Source organism: Epinephelus fuscoguttatus, linkage group LG6, assembly GCF_011397635.1.
Source record: "Epinephelus fuscoguttatus linkage group LG6, E.fuscoguttatus.final_Chr_v1".
Classification (NCBI taxonomy): Eukaryota; Metazoa; Chordata; class Actinopteri; order Perciformes; family Serranidae; genus Epinephelus; species Epinephelus fuscoguttatus.
This window is the reverse complement of record NC_064757.1, coordinates 30,208,793-30,227,600: the sequence shown is the minus strand read 5'-3', so window position 1 is coordinate 30,227,600 and position 18,808 is coordinate 30,208,793. Positions and strand designations below refer to the sequence as shown.

The 18,808-nt window shown below is 42.2% G+C and overlaps 1 protein-coding gene across 8 annotated transcripts in view; it reads right to left on the bottom strand.

Annotated features, from left to right (window-relative positions):
- The window catches only part of atxn2 (ataxin 2), a 31,308-nt gene that overhangs the window by 1,166 nt on the left and 11,334 nt on the right, over nt 1–18,808 (bottom strand). For 2 of the 8 annotated variants that reach the window (XM_049578001.1, XM_049578003.1), the window contains 16 exons: nt 18,580–18,752; nt 17,629–17,877; nt 16,071–16,256; nt 15,303–15,482; nt 15,004–15,111; nt 14,842–14,912; nt 14,380–14,747; nt 13,098–13,161; nt 12,856–13,002; nt 12,138–12,155; nt 11,436–11,508; nt 9,391–9,584; nt 8,084–8,210; nt 7,783–7,974; nt 7,486–7,697; nt 3,722–3,899 (listed from right to left, as the gene is read on the bottom strand). In XM_049578001.1, the coding sequence (XP_049433958.1) occupies nt 3,722–3,899; nt 7,486–7,697; nt 7,783–7,974; nt 8,084–8,210; nt 9,391–9,584; nt 11,436–11,508; nt 12,138–12,155; nt 12,856–13,002; nt 13,098–13,161; nt 14,380–14,747; nt 14,842–14,912; nt 15,004–15,111; nt 15,303–15,482; nt 16,071–16,256; nt 17,629–17,877; nt 18,580–18,752 (2,540 nt within the window). The remainder of the gene's footprint in view (nt 1–3,721; nt 3,900–7,485; nt 7,698–7,782; nt 7,975–8,083; nt 8,211–9,390; nt 9,585–11,435; nt 11,509–12,137; nt 12,156–12,855; nt 13,003–13,097; nt 13,162–14,379; nt 14,748–14,841; nt 14,913–15,003; nt 15,112–15,302; nt 15,483–16,070; nt 16,257–17,628; nt 17,878–18,579; nt 18,753–18,808) is intronic. The other 6 variants (XM_049578002.1, XM_049578008.1, XM_049578004.1 and 3 more) reach the window with 4 other exon arrangements.

The following is an 18,808-nucleotide window of genomic DNA, read 5'->3' as shown; positions in this document are numbered from 1 at the left end:
TCCATTTGTTTATGTATGGGTTCTTTTTTCCTCTATTTATGTCATTGGTGTATTTTCGGTAAATTTTTTTAATCTGGAAAGCACATTGAGCTTAAGGAGAAATGTCAGTACTTTGGACCTGGACCCTTTTTTCTCATGTTAATGTGTCTAAGTGACTGATGAAGACAACAAACTTTGAAACTGGTGCAGTATTGAAAGGGTCGCTGCAGCGAAACAGGCTGCAATGTGATCCCTGCGAGCAATTGTGAACTGTAAATTTACGTCCAATAAAAGTGCTTGTTTTTGCCACTGACCAGATCAGTTTGATAACAGAAGTGTCTGACAACATTACAGAAAGGACCCCATCATATGAACCCTCCAGAACCTCCAGATTTTAGTCATTACCATTACAGTCTTTTTTTATTGTACAACACTTTTTGTTGCATTGTGTGTATGAAAAGTGCTACATAAATACAGTCTGATTGATTGATTGACTGATTGATACAGAGAAATTAAACATATTTCCCTACCTTATCCTGATCTGGTCTGTTTGTTACTGTTACTGTGACGTTAGTAAATCGCAATGACCTTTTCAGTCTCTTGATCAGCTTAATATTCAGCCATTCATCTTCTTCTAACCGCTTCATCCTCTTGAGGGTTGCGGGGGGGCTGGAGCCTATCCCAGCTACATCGGGCGAGAGGCAGGGTACACCCTGGACAGGTCGCCAGACTATCGCAGGGCTGACACATAGAGACAGACAACCATTCACGCTCACATTCACACCTACGGACAATTTAGAGTTACCAATTAACCTAGTCCCCAATCTGCGTGTCTTTGGACTGTGGGAGGAAGCCGGAGTGCCCGGAGAGAACCCACGCTGACACGGGGAGAACATGCATCCTGTGGGAGGAAGCCGGAGTGCCCGGAGAGAACCCACGCTGACACGGGGAGAACATGCAAACTCCGCACAGAAGGGCTCCCACGCCCGGGATCGAACCTGCAACCCTCTTGCTGTGAGGCGAGAGTGCTAACCACCACACCACCGTGCCGCCCCTAATATTCAGCCGCGACACTGAAAATCTTTTAGACAACACTAAGAGACACTTTCTGTACTCTAACACAACAAACTCTTCCCAGCATTCCTCTCTCCAACTTTCACTAATGTTTCCACCATTGGTTTTCCTGCAACAAGTCGCCTCAGACAAGAACAAGACTTCTCCTTGAGTGAGACTTGATCACAATAACAAACACACCAGCAATAGGTAAGAAAAAGCGTTTCATATCTCTGTAGGGTCCTTTCCGTGTTGTTGTCAGACACAAATAACTATCTGGGCTTGTCGGTGGTAAAAACAAGCTCCTAAATATTATAGTGCAGCCTTTTTCACTGCTGTGGCTCTGTCAATACTGGACCAATATCAAAAACAGTAGTCTCCATTAGTCACTGAGAAACAAAAACATGAGAAAATAGGGTCCAGGTTGAAAATACCAAAGCTTCTTCTACACTGGACAAGTGCTTTATAAATAACATTATTGTTATAATTACCACTAGTCTTTAAGAGATCTGTTACAGTCCTTGTTCTGTGCAAAGGTTTATGTTTGAAGATAATATACTATAAGGCAAAGTTGATGCATTTTAGGACAAATTTCTCTCTTTTTGTCACTTGAACACTGTCGAGACAAACAAAGAGGGAATTTCACATTATAAATACAAACTTTGGACTATGGGTAGGGACAGACTGCAAGAGGAGAGTCCACCCACTGATTGGTTCTCTGCCACGGCTTCACCTCTAGATAATATCTTGTCAAGAAATACTTCCAGCACAAATGAGCCTTTTTTCAGTCTGTTCCTGTGGTGGATGTGATTGTTAGATCTGCTGTCAGAGCCAGTTCGCCATCTGGAGTCATGACAGACTCATAAATTGTGGCAGATCAGCATGGACAACAAATATTCTCGTTAGAGGAACTGTCACGATTTAACTAATTGAAGCAGTCTATCTTTATTACATTTGAGTAACTGTGTCCAAATTGAAATACAGTGGAAACCTCTCAGTGATCACATCTGCCCAGGTCAAACTAATCACAGTAAGCAGTTTTTCATGCAGATGACCAAAATTGACATTTGTATATTTATTTCATTTCAAGAATGCAAGAATAACAGAATTGCAAACATGTCCTCCTCAAATGGTGCACACTATAAAAAAGAAAAACTTAAACATAAGGGCAATGATGGGTATCACATGACCAAGTATTAACAACCTACTTAATGAGGACTGCTTCACCCACAGGTGCTTTCCTAATGCATGTGTTTTCTGTCTCCATCACTAGCAGCCATGACTGTTTCTCGTAGTGTGAGCAGACGACACACAGTAGCCTGAGGAACATAAGGTTTGCTGCTGCATCACGCCGCTGGCTTGTTTTGGCTATGAGGAGACTACATGGTGTCGGAATAAAAGGAAAAACGAGTTCCCAAATGCACCTGAACGCCCCCTTAAGTTGGTACAACAACTCGGAAAGTTTGCGAAAATTTTACCACAGGATTAAACCGAGTTGATGTCATATCACGCAGAAACATGGTGGACAGAATGAATGTTGGTTGATGTTAAGAAACATTTTATTAATTCACACTGCATATTGATTTGATAAGACATGATTTGTAATATGGTATTAGGCTGTCACATTTAGTGGCTGTCTACATGAGTGACCAAAATTAGTTAGAAAAGTTATTTATTAGCATTCCCCCTGATGACAAAGGTAAATGAAAATACTTTAGCAGTTTCAGGGAATGTAGGCTCCTGGTGTAACAACGAGTCTGGGACAAAATCACTTTGTAATATAAAACGTCAAGCTGTTTCACCATACCAATACAACATATGTTCTTTGTAGCTTCCATGTTGTTTCCACATTACGACTTAAAAACTCATTAACACACTCAAATCTAGAGAACGACTTCCAAAATCGGGAAATGGGACCATCCGAGGAGCATGTGAATGCAGCATATGTTTTTTTATTGAGAGAAAGTGACTCTTTTTCCCGTCAGAATTTCAATGAGCATGTTTTTTTTTTCCCATATGTTGTCAGTTATGAAAAGACTAGATCAATACGGTTAATGACTACAAATGAATCATTCAAACAGCATTTGTATAGGGATGATTCTGTCCTAAACTTTTTACCATATAAGCGGTTTCCATTGTAATTCGATTTTCACGATATGGATATTGACATTGGTCAAAAACAAATATTTTAATCTACTAAGTCATCCAGCCACATTAAAGTCTGAAAAGCGACTTCCAAAATTGGGAAATGGGACCATCCGAGGTGCATGTGAATGCAGCATGTTTTTAGTGATAGAAAATGACACGATTTCAGTGAGCATGTTTTTTTTCCATCAGTCATCAGTTATGAAAAGACCCACAATTAACACTGCTACTGCTACAGCATTTGTATAGGGATCATTCTGTCCCAAACTTTTTGAATAATATAGGTGATTTTCACCATAATTTGATTTTCACAATCTTTTACATTAGTAAAAAACAAATATTCTAATTCATTAAGTCATCCTGTCCCATAAAAGGTTAATTACTCATATGCCAAAGTGTGCACATACATGAGTATAAACAACAGCTAGCGAAGGTGCAACGACATGCTCATCGTGCAGATCTTCTAACTGTAGAGGGGAAAAAATACTGTATATTTGCCTGACTCCACCTTGCAGGAGTGTGAAAGTCAAGAAAACAAACATACCTTGTGGATGTGCCAGGTAGGAGAAATGTGTGGTGGAGGAAACAGGTATGGGGTTGAGGGCAGTCTGGGGCATGGGAGGCTGCGGACCCCCAGGAGGACCCTGGGTAGCCATTAACATCATTGTGGGGTGGGTCTGCGCCGGGTGGTGAGACTGCACTATACCAGACTGCATATGGGCCTGTGTGTGAGAGAAAGTGTGTGTGAGTGGAACAGCGAGAGCAAAAGTGTGACAGAAAGTGAGAATGACAGCGAGAGACCAACAGGAGGACAAGAGACAAGTCAATGAAACAGACGAGCATCAAGGCCGCAACGTTCACAGCTCCTGCCTGTGTGTTACTGAAAGCAGCAGCATGAATGGAGACTCTGTGGTGATGACTGAAGGACAATGGGCCTCATTCACAAACAGTGCGTACGCACAAATCTGTGCTTAAACTGTGCGTACGATCATTTGACACACAAATCCGGGATTCATCAATATTTTCTTACCCGAATTTGTTCTTACTCTGCGAACAAATTTAGAACTGCCTCAGACCATGCGTACGCACAAATGAGGAAGGCCGAACTGACAAACATACCTTTTAAGTACATGCAGAGTCTATAAAACCACATTCATGAAAAAGAGATTTAATTAACATTTTTTAAAATAATTAATTTACTAATATATTGGCCAAATGGATTAAATTACCATGAAATTGACACACGTTCACCCTCATCATTGTGACAATTAAAATATTAACAATAACATGAACAGAAAAACTATCACTCCATCAGCGTGCAGATGATCTGTAATGCCAACTGCCATATCCTTAATGCTGTGGCCCGCTGGCCAGGAGGCACCCACGGCTCATTTATTTTGCAAAACAGTACAGTGGGAATGCATTTGGAGGCAGGGGCTGTGAGAAGTGGATGGCTTGTTGGTGAGCATCTTTTGTCCTAGTCTTTTATTTCAATTGTTTTAAGTTAGTATTTTCAGTAAGTCTCTATTCCGTTAATGTTAAAATGTTATATTGTTTGGTTGACTGGGCATATGGCCTTAAAACATGGCTGATGACACCATACGCAAACCCTGAAACCCCTCAAGAGGTGCGCTATAATAACATACATGCCCACACACGCGCCGTAGAGCACACTTTTGGCGTGCTTAAGGGCCGTTGGATGTGTTTGGATCAGATACGGCCGGTGGCAAACTACTTTATATCCCTGAGAAGGTGTGCAAGATCATCCTGGCATGCTGTGTCCTACACAATCTTACAATGACCCATGGCATTCCTGTAAGACCCGGCGCCATCGCTTCTAACAAACTCTGAAATTTACTACTTCTCTCCTTGCGCAACTGCTTCCTTCATTCATGAATCAACTCTAGGCAAGTGGTTTCCTTATATGGAGAAATGGGGGCGTGGTAGTATGCTGATTGCAGATCGCGGACACACGCCTGTCAGTTTAGAATGGTTCTGATTTACTAACATAAGCACGGTGGTGAGAACAAAATTGGCCAGTACGCACGTGTCATGAATCCGACGGTGATTTTGCACAAGTACTTATTTTTTGCGGAGAGTAAGAACATTTCTGCGCAGATATTAGTGAATGAGGCCCGCTATCTGGTTGTGGCGGATGAAATAAAGCATGAAGTACTGCACCCCTCTGGCAAACACAAATAATCAATAATCCCTGTTTAAACCAACTGACTGTAAAACTTATCTTAAACTCTGTCAGCCCATTAAATACAATAAAAGCAAGTTTGCAGGCATTCGGCTAATTTATAACCACAGACAAAAAGATGCGCTGCTGAAAAGCTCTCTGGCTTCAGGTAATGACATAAATATACGGTCGGAAATATTTTCTGCCAACAAGTGCACAAAGGAATAGATAAAAGAAAAAAATAGATAATTCACTTTTTTCTCTTTCTTTTGCAGAGTGAGATAATACCTATATTAGTTTCATGTGTGTGCATTTCAAGTATGCAGCAAGAGTCTGGAGTCACTTAACCTAGCTTAGCTTGGGAGCAGCGAGCCTTGCTCTCCCTGAAGGTTAAAAAATACACCTACCACATGCTCATGCTTTCACACCTGTAGCTCGGTTGATTTGGTCCAGGCCAGGGAGAAAAATCATACACTGTTGCATTTTGGTTCTGGTCTGCCTTCTGTTTACACTCACTTTATACAAACAAACCAAGAGGGGTAAACATGAAGTTATACCGACTGACAGGTAACTTGCAGTTTGTCATCCTGCATCATCAGGACCCACATGGGAAAATCAAATTGTGGTGACTGACATGTTTAGCAGCACTTAAATGCTTCTGATGTGTATATTTATGTTGTTTGGTGTTACAATGAGCTCACGGTGAAGTAACTGATTCTTAGCATTATTAACAGGCTATTATAAGACCGCAAATCGATCACATATCATGGAAATGACTAACAGAGAAACAGGATGAAAAGCAGTCGAATTGTACAGTGATGATTCAGGGCTTATTTCTGTGGTATCCCTCTCACACTTGTAAATGAACTTAATGAACTGACAAAGTACACTGAGTCAGATACAGTCATGGCAGTTTTAACAGCTTTGTAACCAGGGAGGGAAAATACCCTCGCTGACATTCATAAATGTTACCATGGTTACACATATGCATAGATTACAGGCCTTAAAAAGATCACGTATAAGATTGTGGACAGATTTCATTGTCAGCAGATGATCTATTTATTAATAGTTTAGCTTTTGAATCATGCTAAAATCACTTATCTCCTATCATAAAATCCTGTACGGTTCATTTGCTTTCACACAACAAATGAACTGTACCAGAGATCATTTGTAACCGGACCAAGACCACCTCTTCCAGAAGATCTTGGTCCAAACGTAGGGGGCAAACGAACTTGAGTTTGATTCACCAAACAGCACATGTGAGAAAGCACCCTAAACTTGACTCACTAACAAGTTGTATCTCATTTGTTTAATACAAACACAAACGGAAATGTAAAAAAAAAAAAACACAATATGTGGTTTTTAAAGGCGTTAAGTGCTGGAGCTACTTTTATATTAGTTTATCAGTTTGCCCAGTGTTTTTGTGCAGAGTCTCTGACTGTAGCATGGGTTGCAAGATACAGTCGGCACACTCAGGTTTTTGGTTTAAGTCTGTATTCACAACAAATTTGGCATTGTGGCCAAAAAGGCTGTCAAGAAATAGTTACACCATGTACTGTCGGCTTCATATTTCTGTCAGTGTATGGATCAAATAAAGATACAACATGTTAGTACTTAGAAGTGAGCCAAGCTAATCACGTCCTGACTCAAGCCCAAAACTTAACACACAGACACAGGGACCAATAAACTTTATCATCTAACTCTCTTCACAAAGCAAATCCAAACAGGTCTTCCATAATGGTGAACTTCTTTAAGACAGAAAAGGGACAAACCTCCATGTTCACCCAAGAATTCAGCAGTAACTTTACTGTTTCAAAATGGATTTAACAGGTTGAACTGTCTTGTTTTCCATCAGTATTCCTCTTACAGCTAAAAACACTTATATCAACAACTAAAGAAAGGACACACATCCTAATCTAAACCTGGTCACACTGCCAACATATCCGCTGCACTCAGAGCGTTATCGACTCCCAAATATGACCCATTCACAAACACCTGCTGGACCTGATCCCAGAGTTACCTCACTCCCACATGTTAAATCCCCCACAGGAAACACTGCCAATCTGATTATACTTGGCTGGAGCCGCTGTGGTTGTCCAGCAGGCTGATAGCAGGTTGTGACCTACCTGCTGCACGTGTGCCATGTGGTTGTGGTTGTAGCCGTGCTGCACCTGCTGTGGGTGGATATAGACCGTCTGCTGGGCAGAGGGGAACGATGCCTGGGGAGACTGAGGGTTGGGCCCCGGGGTCATGGAGGGGGGAGTAGGGGCCAAGGCAGAATACATCTGCTGCTGCGGGGCCTGGTTGGCCAGGTGGAGGGCCTGGGCTGCTGCTGCCGCTACGACACACAAATACACACTTACAGAAACACAATACTATGTTAATCAGTCGTGCTCGATTTGAAGCAAGGCAGGAAACCTCACCTGCTGCTGCCTGTTGGTGCTGTTGGTGCTGGACTGGGCTGGCAGCTGGGTGGTTAGGAGGACCTCCATGCTGTGGGGGACCACCCTGCTGGCCTTGGCCTGTAGGCGTGGCAGAAGGCTGGGGGTGCTGTGGGTGAGGGTGCAAGGTGGCGCTGGGGTGGGGGTACTGCTGAGGCATTGGCCCTGGAGACACTGCAGTCCGTGTAAGTAAACATGAAAGGTATTAAAACAATAAACAAAACGCTGCCTGCACATTCTGCGCCGCTGCATGTGAACATACAAAAGCAGTGTGCTGACGTACCATACATGGTGTGTGTCTGCTCTGGGTACTGTGTAGTTGAGGAAGAAACGAGGGTGGGTTGGCCGTGTGTGGGAGGCGCCATCATCCTGGCACTGCCCTGCATTACCGGACTGAACACATGCTGCGCCTGGAGGACACACAAGGACAGACAGAAGACTGACAACATCAGCATTAGAGCCAGCGTGTGTGTAACACAAGTCTTTACATGAAGTTTCGTCCTTGCCTGTGGCTGGATACTAGGGATGCTAATTAGAATGTTTAATGTGACGGACAGCTGACCTTCGTTTAACCATCAGTAAACGTTAACTGACTGTTTGTTTGAGTGTGTGTGTGCACAAGGTTTGGGCTTAGCATAACTTTTCCTTTTTTTGTTTTTTAACATTTTAAAGTGGGTAAATATTAGCGTATTGCTTCGCTCAGCACCTCAACACCTCTGACACACCTCCTCTGTGTTTAGTCATCTCTCGGAGGAGTATATTACATTTAGTATATATTTTTAACTGTCTAACTGAGTATTAATTGGTCAAGATTCTTACTGTTGGTTAGTTAATTATCGTCCCCACTTGGTACCTAACCTCAGTGGTACAGACTATATCATAGCATCAGGCATCAAATATTCAAAACATTAAAGCACCAAAAACTGGCATCGGGCACCTATTTTGATCAGATATTTCCTAAATATAATTAAAATTTAACCAATTTTAGACAGTATTTTATTAAAGCAAAGTTCCTGTGTGGCTGTTTGTGTTAAAAACCATACATAACATTTAAGAAGTTTGACTTCTTTTGCTTAATAAAAATGAACATGCATACATTTCTCAAACTAGTGATATTAATACCTCATTAAGTTGTTTTCAGCTTGATTCATCCTCTTTAATTATCTCATCCTTTTTTCACTTAATTGTATAATCACTTTCATTAATGTTACCGGCAACAAAACTAAATTAAATTCCCATCCCTTATTAATATGTGGTCATTATATTTCCCCTAAAACACCCTGAAGCCAACCTCCTCACTGTCTCTTTGTTCCTGCACTTGTTCTGTCACAACTTGCTTTCAAAAAGGTAACAACACTCCACAAATCAGGCACGATGAAACACTGGCATCCTGTCAAGCTGCTGGGTTGCAAGCATCTGTCAGACAAATGGCTGACTGGTGAACAGCTGGGAGAGATAAAGACCGCCAGCGCTAACTGACGGTACCAGAATAACTGTAATGGTTACATGTGGTTCTTAACAGCAGACCCACCTGGGCCGAGCACGGCTGAGTAAGCTGCTGAAGGTTGTGTTGTTCTGATGCAGTCGTACCTGTGATTGGTAATGTGTCATCTGCTGGACCAGCGGCTGACTGGTGAACTGCTGCGGGCTGCAGGTGAAGTACTGGGCAGAGTAGGCGGGGCTCGGTGCTACAATAGGGGGTCCTGCTGCCGTCGCTGGGTGCATCATGGTAGGCGTGCCTTGCGGGTGGTGCTGGTCTGACCTCTGCTGGGGCATGTTGGGTACTGGAGAGTCATGTATAGAAATTTCATGGGGAAGAAGTTTTGTTAACATAAATGAATCGGACAAAAACAGTAAATGGAGGCGTGAGAAAAGGTACTGCTGGTTTTGAGGCAAATTATTTACAGCACTGGCCTCAATATAAGACAACTGGTTATAGGATAGGCCCTTTTTTTTCCTAATCCATCTTTGGAAAAACCTTCCGAAGTCCAGTAACACTTGAACAGATGAGTCCTGATGGGAAAGTTTCCTGAGACACTAGCAGTTCAGAAAACTGAGGCTTTTTCTCTTTAATTGATCCATGTAATAAATCACACATTCACGTAGCTCATCCAATCTAAATCCAACTATTTCTTTATTTAATTTAACAGTGTTTGCACTTACATTAACATCAGTTACTTAAACTTTTTGTATCAAATTCTTGTACTTGTGTGCGCACTGCAGGTTGGTCTACTGTTGGTGCAGTATTTCTTTCTCAAGCCTGTGTTTTATGACACACACTGTATATGTTTTTATTGTGGATGTTCAATGCTGTGCTCACTCTGCAAATCAATTTCCCTCTGGGATAATAAAGTTTTTCAAATAATCAACCAATCAAGCAGTCAGGCTCAAGAAAATGGCTGGAATAATTTCCTCAGGCAGTCAGCAGTTTTCAGCTCATCATTATGAGTCAGTAAATGGTAATTCCTGACTGCTTCACAGACAATTCTGCTTCTGCAGTCAATACATCAGGAGATGCTTTCTACTTGTTTTCACTCATCAGGGATGTTTTTTTTTTTAATATGGCGAGAAGACGTGGTGATCAAGCCATCAGGTCATTCGCTAGATTAAAAAAATGATGTTCCTGAACACTTCTGGGGCCGTATAACTCTAAAACGAAACACAAAACAGACGTGAAGAAACTCACTACCCGAACAACAGTCCGGCTACAAATAATAACTAGAATGTAACTCTTCGTCAAGGCCTCACTTGGTAACTGTTATAAAATAAAACAAAATCATGCTGTCCACCTCCTTGTAGTGCCCCTAACAGCATTTGCTAGAATCAAGCGTGGCTCAGGAAAAATAACCAATCAGAGCCGAGGAGTCTATAATGCAGCTGTCAATCATGTCAGTCACGGCTCGTGAACTGCAGTCAGCCTGTCAAACTAGGCAGCGTTGATCAAATATGAATGAAGATTCTGCTTCAGTGTCCTGTTTAACTGTAAAATGAGAGGGTCTGCTCTCGTGGGTGGATGGTGCTTCATTTTGGCTCAACTTTTTCAAACATGGCAGCATGACAGCTTAACAGTACACTGAAATATGTTTGTGACAAACCTGAGGAGAGAAATAGACAATGCAGTAACAGAATCTTGATTCAAATTTGATCAGTGCTGCTGAGTCTGACCACAGTTCATGAGCAGTGACTGACGTGGCTGACAGCTGTGTTAGAGACTCCTCGGCTCTAATTATTTGTTTTCCTTCAGCTGCATTCAATTCTTGCAAATGCCATTAGAAGCACTACAAGGAGGAAGAACATCATTTATTTCACAGATTATCTGTCTCATGTATAGCTGTGTGCATATAGAACCAGTTTCAGCAAATATGACATTAAAGTTATTTTTATAAAAGTTACCAGCTGCAGCTGTAATGCAACGTAAGGATCGGTATTTGCTCAATTCAAAAGAGAAAATCGGCTGTTGTGAACGCGCAAAGACCCTATAATTTAATATGATTTGAAACATAATATCCTCCCAAAAAGTCTAATATTGGGGCCAGTATTGTAGTTTTTACAACCAGCTTAAGCCTTAGAGAGAAAGTGAGATGGAGAGAGAAACAGGTGGAAGGAACATGAAAGAAAGCAGTGGTTATTCTCACCTTTACCTTGTCTGTAGGGTTTAGACTGGCTGACTGTCATATGAGGCATCTGAACCTGGTACATAGCTGGAGACTGGAGTGAGGAGGCAGATGAAGAAAACAAGTTTATACTCAAACTTCAGCAGCATTTCTAAAAGAATGAAAACTAGCCCTCAACTCAAAACAGGTGAACTTTTGCAAACTTGTGTGGGAATAATCTTACAACCCATCTGTGGGGCTGGACCCCAGTTATTCAGCTTTTACACATACAAACACATATGCGCATGTGAGATTGTGGGAATTATCTCTTACCTGGGGCCACATGCATTTTCTATACCTGTCTATCATTGGCCAGAAAAAAAGGTGTTTTAAAACTACGACCCAAACACTGTTGTCATCTTCCATTCCTTAACTCTTTAACATTATACACCATGCAATTCTATTACAAACAGTACTGCAGCAAAAACAAAGAGGAACCAACTCCTATTAGCTTACAGCCATTTGTTTGGTAAACTGATGAAGCCAATAGAAATAAGATGAAGTTATAAGTCCATCTGTGATGACAGTTTAAAATGAATTGCAATAAGAAGTTGGCAAACCAACATCTGATGGCATTAATTCAACAAGCAAGCAAAACATCTCAGTACTGGTTGGGCTTTTAAAAAAACAAAAAAACAAAACAAAAAAAAAACAAAAACAAAAGGATTTAAAAAATTCACAAACCTTCCATATTATGCTTTTCTAATGGAGCGAGAGACAGAGGAGGAGGGGGAGAAAAGGAAAAAAGAACCACTCTTTAGTTGTTCACCCAAGTATTTTATGGCTTACACGTGTCTGATGTTGGATCACCAAGTTTTTCTTAAAGCAACACAGGAAAAAATAGAGATTTACAACTACAAATGTTAAAGCTTTCACCACATATATGCTAAAAACCTGCTAAGTGCTTTGAGTGCTTAAAAATATTCTTTTGACATCATATTGTACACAAATGTCATATAATTCCTCCTTTCTTTAAACATTTCTAAGCTTGTTATCCCAAATATTTACCTAAACATTTTTCAGCAAATAAAATTCAGACCAGTTGGAAGATGACAGGGAAAAGAAAAGTGATGATGATGGATGCACAAGTTCTGTATATTAAGGTGTACAAAGAACAAAATTACACAAAAATGTGAAAGGTAGCCTATTAAAACTGAACTAAAGAAAGAAAGAGGGGGAAAATAACGATGGCATGCGTTAGACATTAATCAAAGCCAGAAAAGGAAAAGAAAAAGAGGACAAACATAAGCAGACATGTTGGGAGACCTCATAATGGTGGTTGTTAGTTTCAGTGAACTTTGCATTTCATACTGATTCAATGTGACGCTCGGGGTGATCTGCTCTGAAAAGAAACAAACACATCTGTCTTGTGCACATTTCAGCATGCAGGTGTGTGTCTCACCTGCACTCCGGGGCTGACTGGTGTGAGTGGGTACATCTGGGGGAAGCAGACTGTCTGGCCGTAGACAGTCGGGGGCTGCTGGACCACGATGGAGGGGCTGGGCTGGCCCTGAGGCCGGGGAGGCGTTGGGGTGTTAGCTGGTTTGGGCTGATGACAGAGCATATAAACAGAGAGAGAAGATGAGTTTACCAACAGTCTCAGTTTGTGGTTTGTGTAGTCTGGCAGCAGCAGAGCATACTGACCTGCGTATTGAACCTGGGTTTGAACTCATTGGCATTTGGGTTTAGAGTTGATTTTCTCACTTGACTGCAAGAGGAAAACAAACAGTGAAGACATTAACATTTAAAGGATCAGTCTGGAATATTTATTATGTGTTTCTTTAAAGACTCAGTTTCTAAAAACAGCCCGGCACTGTAGTTTTAAGCAAAAGAGGAGTAAATGGTGCATTTGTTGGGGACGATTTTTAAGCAGTGGACAGATACACATTTGATGCACTAGTGAGTATTTCGAGCAGCAGGACAGTGGTGTATGTGGGATTTAAAAAGTAAAAGGAAAAATACATTGACCCATTTTAAATTAGTATCTCTGTGTTTGAGTGATCATTCATCTCAGTATATGGCAAATAGATGTAAAAAAAAATCTGTATCAAAGAATTTTTACATCACAATTTCTGTCTTTTCTCCTCCAATCAAACAAGACTTTGGGTTTCGAGCAAGCCACACCGATCATATAATACTACACTTCATCATTTGTGGGTCATTGTAGCAAACAGAGCAATATGGCAAGAGATAGGAAGAGATGTGTGTTTGGATATCCGTGAGCCAAACCTTTGTTTTAATCTCTAAATCAATGTGGCGAAGGTCTGATTCATTCATCTCTCCCTTGTCCTCCTCCTGATCTAACAGCAGGGAGGCGTCCAGCCCTGACAAAATGTAGCGAATAGTTTATTTTAACAGAAATGGTGGTGTGTTTAACACCCAGTTGTGATGCACAAGCATACCGCCTTTTAACACGGGTTTATTTACACGTCCCTGCTTATTTGGTAACACCTCTGACACACCGACCACACATGAGAAAACATGCGTCAAAGCCCACTGACACACCATTTCACACAGAAACCGTAGCAAAATGATGAACACCATTTTCAGACTGAACACGTCCAAAGTGAGGGTGGTGTGTCTGAGGCCAACAGTCCACTCAGCAGTGGACTGTTAGTACACGTGTCTTTTTAGTGATCCAATCAAATGCAACGGATTTGATTTCATCCCTCTTGTAACTGTACACTGCTCAAATATTCCGTTTCACTGTGAACTACGTCACAGTGCTGAGGCTAAAGACGCTCTAACTTCCATTTCACTGGGACTTTAATAAACTACAGTGCCCACATTCATGGTGAAAAACATGTAACCCAGTGCAACAGCGTAGCACACTTGACTGAAATGGAATAAAATATATCAGTAATAATTCCAGATTTTTAAAACGTGTACAGTAACCCCTCTCAATCATACTGTCTCTTCCACTCACTCTTGTACTGCCTCCTTTTTCTCCTCCTTCTCTTCATGCTTGGGTCCGCTGAACGAGGATGTTGCTGTCGTCTGAACTCCCTGTGATGTCACATCCAGCCCTGCCCTCTTCTGGTCGGGGGCTGAGGGAGACGGGGACAGTGCAGCGGGGCTGCCAGGCTTACTGGTGTTCGTGGTGGAGGTGGTCGATGAAGCAGGGGCACCACCGGGGGTGCCAGCAGATATCACTACAACGCCATCTTCAGCGCCCTCCCGCCCCACTGTGGAGGCTTTGTCCAGGGGAAGGTCTTTCGGCTTGTCTGCTGTGTCTCTGGGAGGCTTGGTCATCATCTGGTCAAAGGCAGGGTCTGGGTTTGAACTAGACTGCAACTGGAAGATGAAAATAAAAGTTAGGGGAGGCCTCAAAAACATCAGGCTAGTTGTGTCAGATTTTCTTAACCGTACAAATGAAAGAGATACTTACCCTAAAATCGACACTAAATTTCTTTAAATTATCTATTTGTTTTCTGTGGTCTGGTGCCATAGAAGGGGGTCCTGTGAGGTGAGTGAAGAGAGAGATCCATGATTAGTGTGCTAGTCATTACCACACGGATTCAGCAAATACTGTTGCCAGTGTATACTGTACCTTTACAGACTGGTCTGGTGATACTAGGTGAGCTGTCCAAGGGCTTGATGTTCTCCTTGTTTGCCGTGGGGGATGTCTGTCTTGTCTCCTGGACACGACACTCTTTTGCTATAACAGAAAAATAGTCTGGTGACTCCCAGCATAAAAGCAAAGCAAGGATTTGTAAAAAAAAAAAAAAAAAAAGTTCCTCTGATAGAACATAAAATCCAAGTACACAGACATTTCTATTTCATATCAAACTTAGCATTCCTCATTCCCTCAATCAATCACAGTGAAATGAGGGTTAACTTTAACCCTACCATCTCCTGCAGAAGAGGCGACCATGTTGGGGGAGGGACTAGCAGCAGTAGGAGAGGAAGCTGATGTTGCTGTGGCAACAGTATCCACAGGAGCTGCTCCTGTCTGGGGTGCTGGGAGGGAGGAAGAGCCAGAGGAAGCTCCACCCATACTGTTCTGTCGGGGGGAGCGAGGTCTGTGAGCTGAGGAGGGGAAGAGGAAATTTTGGTGTTCAACAACCACCTTTACGAATCTTGATTTACTGGCAAATATTACTGGATAGGCAGTGAAAGGGTTAGGCCCCCATCAGACAGAGCACTCTTGCATCTTGCTGCATCTTCTTTTTATTGGTGCTAGGCAAACACCGAATCAACTGCCCTTACCTTACCTGCTATAGAGACCCAGATCTGTACCATAAATCTGCATAATATATATACAGGCGGAGGGCAGGGAAATCTGGACACAATCTGCTACCAATCATCAGACCTAATTACAAAACATTAGAAAGACCTCAAGCTGTTAAAACATGCTCAGTCTGATCTAGGCCTTAGGGTGTCACCCAGGTTTGCACTCATCATACTATAAACAGCACTTTATTAAAACATGGCAGAGAACACTAATGCAATGCAAGGCCTTTCATAACATGCTACCCCATAATTTATTCTCTTCTTTGCAGATACATTCCACTGCATGATATCTCCGTGAAGCAGAAATGTTCATGTGGTTGGAAATTTATCACAATAAAAACACACAAAGGGTAAAGAGATAAAAAGAAAAAGGAACTATTCTACCTCCACTAACCACCGAGGACCATGTCCCTCCAGAGGAGCTGCTCCTGGTTGGTGGAGTCACTGGAACCTCTCCTGGGGCATTGTGGGAAATTAAGTCCACTCCTGGTGGGACTCCAGTGGTCCGGCAGGGTGGCACTCTGTGAGCACGAGGCGTCCTTTGGGATTTTGGAGACATCCTGGGTGGGCCTGCAGATGGAGAAAGACAGATGAAAACAGACGGAGCTCCATTAACAGACAGTTTAGGTAAACACACTGAACAGCTTGTGTCTCCTACCATCCTGCTGTGAAGGTTTCTCTTTAAAACTCATCTCTGTCCTATAAAACCTTTAAATAAACCCAAACCTCTGCACACATTACATCTTAACCTAAAGTTTAAATGCCACATCACACAGTAATGTTTAGTGACATGCATGTTAGTGGGGAAAAATGATGACCCTGTAAAGTGATCAAACAACACACCACACTTTTCAAACCACAGCCAAGTGAAGTGAGAGATGAGAGATGGGGAAACAGAGGAAAAAAAGGTGAGGTGGAAACCCGTATTTAAAGAATTCACTGTTTAGCAGAGTTTGTGCGGTTATAAGAGCTGTGTCTCATGGGTGACAGCCCAGTGCAAAACTGATCTTTGGCTAGTTGAATATTTTGCTGTTTCACTGTAAACACATGGTACAAGTATGAACACATTCCCTACATATGAAAATGTCACTCTTAAGCACTATATGTGAGGACCAACTGAGTAAGTTGTTTTAAATAGTGTACCCTCTTTTAAAAAAGGGCCAATTCAAACTTCTATGTGCATCTTTTCCATGATTCATTCACACTGTTGCATAGCTTTGTATTTTTAACAAAATAAAATGTAATAATCAGGCCTTTGAGATATAAAATTTGGTTTTAATTCCTAAGTAGCTACAACATTTCTAACTAGTTAAAATATTATTCTATTGGGGCGTCGGTGGCTTAGTGGTCGAGCAGGCGCCCCATGTACAAGGCTGTTGCCACAGCGGCCCGGGTTTGACTCCAGCCTGTGGCCCTTTGCTGCATGTCGCTCCCTCTCTCTCTCCCCCTTTCACACTTCACTATCCTATCAATTAAAGGCAAAAAATGCCCATAAAAATATCTTTAAAAAAAAAAAATTCTATCTGCTCAGATCTTCCACTGAACTACTCTATCAGAAAACATTTTGAGAAACTGTTTTTTTAACTCTTGCTAGACAGAAGCACAGCACACATCGTGATGCACCCACATGCCAAGGTGAAACTGCCTGATGCACTGACAAAGGATCAGCTAAGTGGCTTACCAAATCCTCACAATTTCCACTTCTATAGAAATTGCAAATCTGACCCCAAATCAGTCTGAAGAAGCAACTTCACCTATTTATGTTGTTCCACACTAGACCTGGGCAAATTTATTTTTGAAAGTAGTTGCTTTATTGTAACTTTAAAGAAGCTTCTAACATCTGTCAATACAATTATTATAGGATATCATTTCCATAACTGAGCTCAATCCATCCACCTTCAACTCATGCCTTTGCCCAGGTCTACTCCACTGATGTGGGTACCTTCTGAAGACATGCGTTTGGGCAGAGTGGAGGCTGGCGACGTGGGCCCATGGTGAGAAAAGGAGGATGAGGAGGAGGGATAGGAGGGGTGGGATGAATGAGAGGGAGGCCTGGAAGGTCGAGAGGGGGGTCTGGAGGGTGGCCTGGTGGGCGTGGTCGCCCGAGGAGGCAGGGAGGAAGGGCCAGACTGGTAACGAGAGGGGGGGCGGGAGGAAGGAGATGGACAGGGTGAGGGCCAATGGGATGAACCTAAAAGAGGGAAGGACAAATGATCAAGGATGACAAATGCCAGACAACAATCAGTTAAAAGGACAGTTTACACCAAAACCAATAACACATATTTTTCCTCTTACCTGTAGTGCTATGTCTCAATCAAAAAATTGTTTCCGTATTGGTTGCTGAGTGTTGGAGATATCGACAGTAGAGGTGTCTGCCTTCTTTCCAGTATAATGGAACTCTGTACAGTGACACAGTTGGCGGGTGTGGTTCGGTAGAAAGAAAATAGTTCCTTGAAACTGCTCACAACAAGGTCTGTGAATTATCTTGAGTAACCAGGTCATGATTTCTGGAAAGACTCCAGACTTTCCAACACTCTGCAACTGACACCGTAACAATCTTGACGGATAAATAGCACTAAAGGCAAGAGTAAAAATATGTATTTTTGATTTTGAAGTGAACTGCCCATTAAAGCTGGAGAAACAAAAGTATAGCAGGAATATAAAGAAGGGGGATATTAATAAATATGAGAAAGAATGGCAAGGCAGAAATAAAATTATTCATCTGACACGAGTGATGTATGATAAGTAAATGAATGAATTGACACCAACAACAAATATGAACATCCCAGAGAGTGATCACCGTCTTTACATCATCTGTTGTACATAGACTGCACAACAGATGTGATTGTAGCAAGTAACACCATAGGTTTGTGTGGGATGTATTAATACACACCTCCGTTAACCACCCTCTGGTCGGCCCCAGAGCTGGGACTGTAGTCGTGAGGTCCTGGTCGAGGAGTTGAGGGTCCGCCTGAGCTCTGAGCCAGACGAGGTGAATTCTGACGTCCCGGTCCCCAGGACATCGCCTCCCTGTTCCTCTGACCTGGAGGAATGTACTTGTTCTCTCTGTACACACACACACACAAACAAACACACACACACACACACACACACACACACAC